Below are 12,484 nucleotides of genomic sequence, written 5' to 3' on the forward strand. Positions count from 1 at the left end.
AACCTTACAAGGATGATGTCTGGACTGGAACCTCCAAACCGGGTCTTCCCTTCCCATGTCAGTGTACCCATTGGTGAACGACATGGTGTGCTCAAGGGCGAGCAGCAAGGGGATTTGTTTTGTAGTTTCAGTCCAACCTTGTGGCGGTTCAACGTCTTTAGTAGGTCAGCTGTTTCTTCTGAACTCATGTTATCAAAGTAGATAGTGGCTCCCACAATTTGGTCACCTGCGATTTAAGTGGAGGCAGAACCGTAAAGATCTGTTAAGAATACTAGTGATGACTTTGAATTTTGGTCAGATAAATCTTAATTTAAAATTTGAAATTCTACCTTCATATACTTGTCCAGACCGTCCGGCAGGTGACTCTCCTTTCACCTCCTTTACAAAGATGTCTCCTTCACTCGTCCGTTCAATGGTCAAGCCAGTTTCTTCTGCACCCTCCCAGTCTGGAAAGAGCACTTCCCTGGTTTCTTCCTCTTCAGCCATCTAGGATTTGAAAAAAAGAAAAGAAAAGAATGATGATAGGACGAATGTATGCATTTGCATCCAGGTATAAAAGAAAAATATATAACATACAAGAAACGTATTGTTACTTCATAAAATACCTTTTTTTCTGCTTTCCACTATCCTCTGTGCGCAGGAAAGTCTACCTTGGTTTTCCCTACATAAAGAAAGCACAGCGATAATTATTCAGACAAAATGTGACAGCCAAAAAAATTATATCACTTTACATCCACAGAGTATTGTTGTATCTCTACAAGCTAGAAGTGGGGTCTAGCTTGTAGCATCCAATATTAAACACTAGATGGTGTTGAAAGCCTGTCAGACAATGCAGCCTCTAACTCCTCAATACACCACACCATTCTCTCACTCCCTTCAAGGTGCTTTGTTCTTTCTAATCTTTTATGGTTTCAGACCACACCCTGTCTAGAGGATAGCAGCCTGATCCTGTGCCTACACCCCAGCCCCAATAGCAACACAGGCAACAATGAGAAGAACTGTCTTGCTTTTGGAAAACACACGGAAGTGCACACACGCACAGTAACATATATTGTGCATGATCATTTTACCACACCTTCTCATAAACATAAACTCTCATAAACATCCACAAACAGTACTCTCATACCACAACAGGTACACATTTGTTTATGCTCATATACACATTGCAAACCAAAGCATCTTGTTGTGCCCATTAATGAAAGTGACACATCACTTTCCATCTAGGTTATCAATATGTTTGTGATTATTGTATTGATGAAATTCACTGTTTCAACAAGTTGTTCACGTATAAGGAGCACACAGCAATACAAAAGCATATCATGTTACTTATGAAATTCCTGATTATGATTTAGAATCTCTTTCTATAAGCACACATTGATGCAACAATTCACCATATTTCCATCAGCTCATATAAAGCCAGTTTACAGTCATGCTTAATTTTTCTTGCCGGTCTATATGCATTGTAGTAAAAAAAAACATCCACTCTCACATAATAAACCAATTAAAGCAAGAAAATATATAGACTGGTCCTGCATGGTTGGAAATACTGGGAAATGCTTGCAATGCTTTGATATATCAGACAATGAGGACTTAATGGGATGAACCAGGGACACTAACTGTGATAATACCCGACAAGGATTACTTTCATGCCAAAGATGATGGTAACAACTTAAAGGCATCCACAACCTGATCTTCTTCCCTTTCATTAGTCAAATAAGTTTGAAAAATATATTTTCAACATCTCAGTATCCATCACATTAAATGCATCAAATACAGCAGAATAGTCCAAATTGGGGGTGGTGAGGGGTTTGGGTCCACCTTTCCTAATTAACTCATATATATCCAAGCTGACACTTGTATTCCTCATAGGTTGCAATCAACTCATTTTGCACATTCACTTCCTCTCCTCACTCAGTTTATGAAAACACACCAAATATTCTCTTTTTCTTTTTTTCCCTTCCTTATCCAAATATCTATTTTAATAATCCCCTTTTATATTTGAACCTTTTTCCACTTCTCCCATATTTTTTTCTTGCTCAGAGGCTCTCCATGATAGATAACTATTCGGACCACCCTTGTTCTCACAGCTTTGACATATTTCTGGCAACAAACTGAGGGCCTTAAAGCAATATGGGAGGGAAGTAAGGAAATTAGGGGAAGCTAGAAAGAAAAGGAAATTGTTGAAAAAAAATGAAAGTGAGTTTGAAAGACAGTGAGCAAAGAGGGGGGATGTATGGTTGTGAAATGGCTCTGTGAAATGTTAGCATACATTTGGGTCTTCGGAGAAGAGCAGGTAATACAGCCATTTCTTTTTTTGTCACTGATGAGTCTCCTCAAATGCTTAAAGTACTGCATGGGGCATCCTTGTTACTCCCAATCCCTGTTCATTCTTGCATAAATTTAGGCCTAATCTCATTTAAACCCTTGGCCCTACCCCTATCCCTTGTTTAAGAGGGTTATCTTGCCCCTTTGAAAGGAGTCACAAGGGGTAGTGGTTGAAATCTTACCCTACGAATTGGGACAGCCCTTCAAGAAGCCGTTGCATCATCAGTAGTCATTGTGAAAAACCCAACCAACATCAGTAGTCATCGATAAACAGATGAGACAGTTTTGCCCGGGATGTCATTGTAATAACATTGTTGAGATTATATAAACCAATGCTATTATTTGCAGTTACTTAAGTGACAAACCTATACTAGACAAATAACATCTAAGCTAATGCAGATGAATCAATAACATTTTAAATTGAAAGCTTGGTTGCTCTGCATTATTTCATATATGAAACAAAAGCACACAGCTTCAATTTGCTAGCAGGGGTCTGTGTAAAACCCTGCCAGGATGCTTTGTTATTAGAGGAGGAGTTAAGTTCAGTTAGAGAAATTGATAGCATGCTAATGCTAGCGTGCTCGCAATCCTCTTTTTTAAGGTTGTTGTGAAAAACAATTCCCATAATACATTGAATGATATTAAACTAAGATATTACATCATTATTGCAATGTTTAAATCCTTATTAATGGAGAAAATACTACATTTGTGGGTCTCTCTCCTAGCTTGCTGGTGATTCGCAAGGCATTCTGGGTACCCCTAGGTTTATAGTGAGGGTTGGAAAAATCTCAGTTTCGAGGGCTTTAAAGCCCTACCCTCTGTCCGAACAGGGACATCCTACGCCTACACGTGAACGCGCAAAACAAAGGGGAAGGGATAAGGGGAAGGGGCAAGGGGTAAAATGGGATTGGGTCTCAAGCGTTCATCCCTTTTTAAACAAGCTTTGAATATGCCATAACATAGCAGAAACTAGTTTAGAGAACAGATTATTCCAAATAATGATCCAACAATATCATAGTATTAGATATGGACTGTGTTGTAAACAGATGCTAAATAAGCAAGGCTCTGTTCTTGAGATCATAAGACAGGCAGACGGTCTACTACTCAAAGCGATCAGGCAACATGGCAATTAACTAGTCCTGCATTCTTTCCCTTTCATTTCTCTGAATTTGATTATTTCCTAGATTGTGTGTTGAGCTAGGGGGGATATGGGGACAGCGGGGGAAACAAAGGCTTCTGTTAACCAGAGCGCAACAACAGAACATTTTTGGATATGCTCTATTATGACTTATTATTGGCCTACAGAGGCTGGTTTATGCTAGCTTCCTTTGCTGACTACAAACACTTAAAAAACTGTGTTTGGCGGGCTTTTGGTAAGGTTATTTCATAAGAAAGGGGAAAGGGGTCCCAGTAGAACAGGTGGTCACTGGGGAAGGAAGGAGGGGAGCAAGAGGAAGCACAGTGAGTAGAGGCAGAGAAGTGTCAGGTTTCCACAAGACAGGCCTTTCACAGCTGAACGACAGTGACATGACCTTCCAGGTTCAAAAGAGGCTTTTTCACAAGCATTCAAACAGAGGTTTGGTGTCTGTGTAGTGAATGTGTGTGAATTGTTTGCATCAAGTCTAAGGACACTTACCTTGGATTGCTCAAGCAATGCCGAGGGCTTCAGTCTGCTGCTGTGTCCTTCTTTCTCGACTTCTGCTGACAAAGACAACAAGGAGATGGGGGTTTAGTTACAATGATTTAACAAATCAAATGATCATGGACAATACAGAGTAAGTCCATCCTGAATTAATTATCCATCTATGGTGCAATAACACACCATGTTTAAGCTGCATATTTGACAGATAAGAAAATAAATCCCTTACCAACGGGTGACTATTGCATTGAGAGTTGTGTCCCCACATGAAATATAGCAACACACAATCAGGATTTACCCACAGAATTTTAGTGTATATGCTCAATGGACCTTCCATGATCAATCAGAGCCTTCACCGTCTAATTAACCAACCAATAGTAACAATATTGTCACCAGAAAGTGATTAAGCAAAAACACCTTAAATGCATCCAGGTGCTTATTTGGCATGACTGCAGACGAGGAGGTAGACGAACACACTAACACAATGTCTATCCAGGGTTCTGTTCACCAAATCCAGGTTTTGAAGAATTATTAAAGGAAACATTTGCAAACATATGTTTGTAAATGCCTCTGTTCTACTTCTAGTGCTCGGCTAGGAGACAAGCATAGCATCAAGTCATTGTTACTTTTACTTGCTGTAACTACCCCAACATCTTACAAGGGTTATTGCTTCAACCCACCGGCATATCGTAAAACAAAGCCTTATCTTTGTCAGTCTCAGCATAAACAGAACCAGACTTGATGTGTGTAGAGACAGGCCTCTACCGGTGGGAACATGTCCCTCAGGAAAATTCTTCTCAGACAACCCTCCAACCCCATCATTAACCTCCCCCTCTTCAGGTCCCTATTTTCAAATCACTAAAGTGCTCATTACTATGGTGAAAATTATGCCAAATAACTGTGTGTGACAGTGAGCCCGTGTCTAAACAGCCAGGCTTTAAATACCTTTGTCAAACACTCAATGCAGCAGAGAGAAAGTGAGCAAACCCTTTAAAAGCAGTAAAATTGGAGTTAAAAGAGCATGTAAATGCTTTCGAGTTTTGCCCAAGGATGCATTGTTGTTGACAGCCTTTTTGAGCTGGTCCTATAGACCAAAATGGATGGGACAGAGCTGAGATAAATGCCAGCTAGTATGTGGGTGTCATTATGTTTGTGTACAGAGACTTGTGCCACAGCAGCTGTGTACACTCTCTAGCCCATACTCTAGTTACAGAGACTCATTCATCAGACTATTGTGTTGGGGTGTTATTCAGGTAGACGGCATACTCAAGGACATTTTTTCAAAGCTTATGTTGGACATTAGTGAGAAATGGCTTATATCAGTGATGCCCAAATCAGAAATAGATCAATTGTATTTGACATCTCTGTAAAAAGAGACATTCCTTATTTTGTTGGTGGAATTATCTTTTAGTGTTGGCTGATGTGATTTGCTCCATCCAGAAATATGACAATAGAAAAAGCAAAAGTAGTTGAATGCATGAGAAATATTTCACAAGGGCCATATCTTAGTAAACATAATCAAAAGGAAAAAAAATGGTTGCCACACGTTGTGTGCGCAATACCTTGCTGAGACCACATACATAAATACACACAGGTATGCACAGTAAGGGGAAACATGGTCACCACCAGTAGGGAGAGCAAATAGAAACATATGCTGTTGTGAAGACTAGGAATACCACAGTCCACGAGGCGGACCTATGTGCTGTGCTTACAGAGGGAGCAGCTCAGTGCACAGCCCCACCCAGGCCTCTAGTCACACACATTCCTTGATAGAGTCGTCAGTCCAGCTGGAAGGGAGCCCAGCCTCTCCCCACAGTGACTAACTCCAAAGAAATGTCCACTTTCTCTCTAACTTTGTAGCTAGCTTCATTCTATGTTGCCCACCCTGCAGCCTGCTTGAGTGCCCACTCCCCTGCTGTCAGTCCACGGCACTCCCCCACCTACAGGGTCTGCTCAAATAGACAAGAATTCCAAGTTCAGTCAGACATGCACCTTTAACTGCATCCTGAAACAATGAATGAACTCTGAGATGATCAGCTGGAAACCTTTGGCATTTGATTGATGAAACAAGCAACAGTAAACACCTCAATACTGTCTATATCGATATATTCCATAATATCCTTCTTTGCATTGAAGGCACAAGCCTGAATGTCAGACTTTTTGTTTGTTCCTAACTAGGTCGCAGCATACTGGGTATTGTTTAAAATAGTTCCAGTCAATTGATCTGGTTGATTGCCAAATCCAATCAAATTGGCTGACAGAAAATAGGAACAGTGTGACAATGATTAAAGCTCAATCGTAAGTGAATCAGGCACAGCTGTGCTGGTGAGTGATAAGATTTGATTATGAGCAAATAAAAAGGCCTCAGTGCAGAGGGGGGAAAGGGAGAGAGGAGCAGTAACCAAATCATTGGGGTTGTCAAAACAAAATAGACTGCCTGTTCTCAACTCTGCATTGTAGTTTGACACAGCAAGTGCAGTAAACACAAGAAGAGACACAGCAGGCCTCGCCGTGGGTTCTCTCCTCCCTCAAACTGGCAGATAGGACGTGCATGTGTGACGCATATAAAAGGAATGTGCGTCAAAATAAATGCTTCTTTTTTGCACTCCAAAGTCCACATAGCCCCAAACCAAACCACAAGTCCTGCAGAAGACCAAAGCCTGCCCACTGACGCCAACTTGGCCTGTTGCTGATTAAACTATTGTGACTTTGGCAGAAGGTCGTGCACCAAATGGAAAATCTAATGAAAACCCCTAAAACACTCTTCTCTTGCTTTTATGAGATCACAAACAAGTCCAGGAGCTGTGCTGAGAGTGCATTTCAACCACGCTTTGATTTCCATGTAAATTATACGTAGAGTCTCAAGTTCACAAAAGGACAGTGGCAAGAAGTCTGAATACTGTATGAACTGGTAAGTGCCAGATAACTCATGTGTCCTGATATGACTCAGTGTTCTCTGTCACATCCCCAAATATCCAATGAGACACGATCTCAATTTGAATTTCCCCTCCCAGAGGTTATTCAATTTTTTCTTTCTGTGCTAAAGTTTTACATGGAATTATTTACTTGTAATCCAACGATCATAACCTCCTGTAACTGTGTAGCACCTGGAAATCCCTTTACGACATTATAGGTAATATTGGTCTATCCACAAACGTGACTTAACAATTGAAAGAGCACAACTGTAACATATTTGCAAAAAGTTACACAAGTTTTGAAAAGAGAAGTGATCCTGGAGTGAGTCTTATGGTTAGTTTCAGAGCCAAAAAACATCTTGCAACCAGCACATGAAAAGTAGGATGGGGAAAAGCACAGCCATATTTCTGGCGATGACATATATTGCATAACTAGTTAAACTAGAAAGAGAGAAAGTGAACAAGGGAATTTTTTACAGCCCTGTCATATACTTAAGATGTCAGTTCATGTCTGCAGGCATACATAACAGTCTCAAAAAGGCCCTGTCGTGTATTCGTCTGACTTTAACTCAATTTACTATGGCAGTTAGGTTCGTTTCAGTCTTCCACAGCTGTTGTTTGAACAAGAACAAATGCAAGTCCATTCATGGAGCAGGCGGCAAAAAGGTTAAGAAGAGGGGGCTAGATGGATACCATGGCTGCAGAATGTATATATAGACAGAAAACTACGTTAGCTTTAGAACTGTAAGCACATGCATTCGGGTTAGTAACTGTATTCACACCACACCAGAGGAGTGTAGGGTTGTTTAGAACACGGGCGTGTTGGATTCTGAGGAGTGCAGTCCTTGAGAATCTTGTGCCAGATAAAGAAAGCCTAAACAAAGCTGCATTTCTAAATTTACATTCCATGCCCTGCTGCCCTGACATTTTTTGTGCCTCATTCCAAAGGGATTCTTTGTAACAGATGCTACATGTCGTTCCTTGTGCATGGCAACAACATGGTGTTTGAAGGGGTTTGGGGTGCACGTCAGAAAGGAAGTGGGTGGACACCAGGCAGTGCAATAAGAAGTATTGGTGAGTAGTACATATGTTAGTCCGAACACTGGTGAAAGTTACTTAGTTTTCAGAAAATTATTCACATCCTTTTTTTTATTCCATGCTCGCTAATGTCCCACCATGCTTGAAGCTAACATAGCCTGTGAATTGTATGCCTATGCATGGGTGGGTATTACGTGGGACTTGTGATAACTCATCATACCTCTCAAGTCACTATTTCTCAACAACAAGTCAGCTGGTGCTAATTGAGAGGCACTCCGCAGAGCACACGGAGGAAATGCGGAAACATTCCAAACCAGCAGTGGATGGATGAGAAGGGAGTGGCTGTTGGGTGGATTGCCTAGAAAGACTAAAATCGCACCCTGCCGTTTGATGTTTATTTGCAGCTGGAAGAAAAGTAAACGTCCCTCACTGTTACAGTTGTGTATATAAATGCTCCCTATTGTTTTTTTTAACCAGCCTCTAGGGTGGGACTTCAGTGAGTCTGCTAGAACTCCAGGATGTCCAAGAGCCCAGCTTTGCTTTCAGATAAAGGCCGAGTTTGAAAAGAACATTGTAGTTTGATCGCATTCACCCTCCCCTCGTTCAGTTTATTCATTACATCCACCTCGCGTTGCCTCTCCGTGCTGACCCTCCTTCCAACCGCCCAATCAACAAACCCATGAGGAAATGGGAGAGGAAGTGTGCGAGAGACCAGTTTCTTTCCGTTTCACACTGGCACGGCTGCTCCTCGCAACTGTACTGCCAGTCAACAGTGGAAAGTATATAAAGTGGCTCTGGTGGAAAACTGTGATAAATATTTTTGACAAGATCGAACTGAGGTTCTAAACTGTCAAGACACAAGTCCTTTACTTCGGGGGAGTAAAGACGCTATTCATCACATGGGTGGCAAGTGCCATAAAATAACCAATAACGGCATGTCACAGCTGAATATCGGCCATGATGCCTGAGCAAGATTTTATCCATAAAGCTTTTTCAAAATGTTAGTGTGTTTTTTTTCCCATTACAAATGTCTGGCATTAATTAAGGTGATATATTGCAGTAACATAGCCTAAACACTGCTGCAGTGATAATATGTATTTAAATAGACAGTATTCACCTCAGGCCAACATAAGGTTGAAGTAAGCGTTTTAGCTGCACACACTCAGGAACCATTTCTCAAAGTTTACTTACAATAGTTGCATATTTATTTTAGCAGTAAAACACTACCTGTCGTAATTCAGTATTTGCCGTGTCATCACCAGGTAAAACATGAATGTTTGAAATGCTTGGAACACTAAACATATTTGAACTCAAATGAAAACCGACTACCCAAACCCTTTGGGCCCCCTTCAGACCATTTGGCTTTCCGAGCAGTCTGTGTCACAATCAATCACATTGACAAGAGAAATTTGAGAAATGCCAGACACTCATTGCTACGGGGCACTCGGCATGAGTTAAGTGTCCATTGTAGAAAAGTCTGCGCAGACCAAAAGCAGCTCTCTCTAACACTCCTGTAAACTCCTCTGACTCTTGGGTGTGGCTGAGGCAGAGCGCTGTGGAGGACGGGCAACTCCACACAGGCAAATTTGACTTTCACGTAAGATTCAACAAAGGATTCGGCCTGTTTTTATCGGCTTGGTTCGCCGCATGAACAAATCCATCACTTGAAAAGCAGACCAGACATTGATGACTAGTTCAAACAACACCTACAAGAGGCCGTTTATGCCTTCAAAATATTGTAGGCAGAAAAACAAACATTTCTCAACTTCTTGGTTTTTAAAACAAAATTCTCTCTTTCTGCAAATTTGTGACGTTTTTGGTCCCCCTCTACGCCTCAAGCCTGGTTTCAATTAGCTTGTCTTTCCAAACCACTACATTCCATTGCTCCCCTCCTCGCCCCCGCCCCGCCCATCCCCCTTCACTAACTCACTTTTTGGCTATTCCCCCCCTGCTCGTCGCCTCCTCACTCTCCTCTCCTGCACACTCTGGCCAGGAGCTCAGGTTAAAGGAACGAGGTAAAAGACACAGTGAGAAATCTCTGTCTGCCAGAGACTTTAAAAAGTTAGCCGTAGTTAGATATATACTCCTCAGTGCAGAGCAGCACTGATACTTTGGAACTTGAGCTGGAGGGAGGTGCCACAACGGATACTCATATCAACCTTGAGAAAAGATCCCCGAATTCAGACTACATTAAAAAGACCACTATATGAGACTTTAAAAGTTCATTATGATAGCGCTCTATATAACCAAGTGGACAGATTAAGAAAAAGTTATGATTAATGCTTTTCATTATGCTCGAGGCCCCAGGAAACTCAATTTAAGGACTGTTGTATGAGACGACCGTCTGCAGCATGTATGAGTCTTTTTCCTGTCTTTTCTTTTTTTTTGCTGTAAAGGGTGTGCCTCTCGGAGGAGACAGCGAAGCAAGAGGGGAGGGAGAGAAAAAAGGAGGGGGTGGAGTGAGGTGAAGGAGAGGAATCCACACCCAAGCTTGTAGCTGCAGGCTTACAAAAGGGAGCTACCTTTACTTTTTAAACTCCTAAAGGCTCAGTAAAAGGCGCTGGGCAGATAAGAAAAACACCTGTGCAATATTATCCACGCAAACGAAACCTAACTCCAACATCAGCCTTTTGCCATTATGCCTTTTTTTTTGTGAGAGGGATACAGCAGATTAAAAAAAGTTTGCTATCACAAACACTAGGGCTATGTATATATATACATACAAGAAAACCATGTTGAACAGTATTCAAATCAATACACGAACAAAGAATGATGAGATATTATCTCTTCTTATCTAAAACGGACAGAAATTATATGAGGGTCCTCTATAGTCTCTCTAAAGCAGTTGGTCCCTGAATTTGATGCACCTTGGATAACAAGCTTTGTGTGCAGTTGAAGGGAAAGTGAAGTGCGCAGTCAAGTCAGCATTCATGTGGTGTCTGTGGGTACACACCCACTGCTCATGTGCTGCACTATTTTTTATCAATAAAGTTATTATGATAATCACACAACATTGCCACTTTCAAATATCACAGACGCTCTTGAGCAACATTACAAGTGTTCCACTGGAAAAGTTCAGGAAAGTTGAATTCACAACTTTGGTACTAGCACAATTTAGTTCTGTAAACTTTTCTGAACTTGTGGAAAGTGATTTTTTATAATTAGAATCACTTTTTAGGCAAAAGCACAATAGGAACAAAGTTCAGAAATTCACTTTTTTAAAACATTCACTTTAGTCTGGGGCAATAAAAAACGTGCATCTTTACCTTTGCGCAGTCTGTGCGCTCAAGAAGCCTCACTCCAGCTTGAGCATCCTGGAAAACGTGTCCAGTTCCCTGCCCAAAAGCACTTCTTCCAGTCCCAGCTTTGCAGTGTGTTAGGATTCTGTCACTCCTTTCCTTTTTCTCGATCAACCAAGTTTCCAGGGCGTATTCTCCCCCTCTCTCCCTCCCTCCTCTGCTGTGAGTTGATTTTAACTTTTTCTTCTGTGTGGCTGAACCTCTGGGCTGAGCAGAGTGGTTGGCCAGGGAACTGCTAAGGACTCCTGTTTTGCAGAGGGAGGGGAATGCAGGGGCGGGAACTGGTGCGAGGGAGTGGTCCTCAGCAGCAGGGACCACCCACTGCTTCACATAGAGCTCTCAGATGACTTGGAACAGGAAAAGTAACTGCTGCTTTAAAACACATTCAATGTGAAACACCTATGATTCAATGTCAATTAATAAATATTTTTAATCACCGATCAATTCACGGCAGTCTGTGCTTTTGAAAGTGCAGCTATCAAAAGCACGTAAGCGGTCTAAGAGGTCGATAACTGAGAAGATATTTTAAACCTAATGGGAAATTTTATTTTTGGGTATGTCCTTGGATATTTTTGCTTAATCATTCCTGCCAATTTCTTTATTTTTTTTTTACTGTTTTGAGCTAATTCAAGGCACACAACACAGTGCATACACTGGGGTCAGCTGTTATCTGCTTTGCATGAACGTTTACACATCTCTTCAAGGCATTCACAACCAACCAAATCGTATTCTTGTTCTTCTTCCCCTTTTCAGTCTACGATCTATTCAAGCAAATTCTAACTTTTAACTAAAATAGTTTTTCACCAGTTTTTGTCTCACGTTTCAGGATCGGATTGAAGTAAACAGGGTGACGCACCACAAAATGGTTATCATATGATAGACAATGACATAAACATGTTATTACAGCATCTAAATTACTGCACACAAACTGACAGTAAGTTATCATTAACAAAATGACTCAGGGAAGGAGTCCTTTACTTACAAAGAGTAAAATGTCTATTTATATGATTGAATTTTATGTCTTCCTCATTGTTTTGTTACAAAAAGGCCCACCATGAACCCCGTCTTTCTGCATTGGAATGGCTGCAAGTTTTATATAAAATAACTTTATCTCTGTTTTGGATTTTTAAAATTTAGTTTAAGAAAAGAATACTTTAAATATTGCATTTCCCATCCAAATATCTTAAGATAAAACTAGTTATTGCAAATGTAATCTCAATAATTGTTTGTATAAGTACTATTTCTGTTTTACCTTTGTTATTTTGTAA

General features: G+C 40.9%; 1 protein-coding gene across 2 annotated transcripts in view; it reads right to left on the reverse strand.

The window, feature by feature from the left end:
• ahnak (AHNAK nucleoprotein) overlaps positions 1-11,450 on the reverse strand; it is a 30,703-nt gene extending 19,253 nt beyond the window's left edge. The window contains exons 1-5 of one of the 2 annotated variants that reach the window (XM_053428031.1): positions 11,184-11,450; positions 3,962-4,023; positions 606-661; positions 330-486; positions 9-226 (exon numbers count right to left, since the gene is read on the reverse strand). In XM_053428031.1, the coding sequence (XP_053284006.1) occupies positions 9-226; positions 330-486 (375 nt within the window). In that variant the 5' untranslated portion in view covers positions 606-661; positions 3,962-4,023; positions 11,184-11,450. Of the gene's footprint in view, positions 1-8; positions 227-329; positions 487-605; positions 662-3,961; positions 4,027-11,183 lie in introns of both variants that reach the window. The other variant, XM_053428032.1, reaches the window with a different exon arrangement.
• Positions 11,451-12,484: the final 1,034 nt, after the last annotated feature.

Source organism: Pleuronectes platessa, chromosome 8 (assembly GCF_947347685.1).
Source record: "Pleuronectes platessa chromosome 8, fPlePla1.1, whole genome shotgun sequence".
Classification (NCBI taxonomy): domain Eukaryota; kingdom Metazoa; phylum Chordata; class Actinopteri; order Pleuronectiformes; family Pleuronectidae; genus Pleuronectes; species Pleuronectes platessa.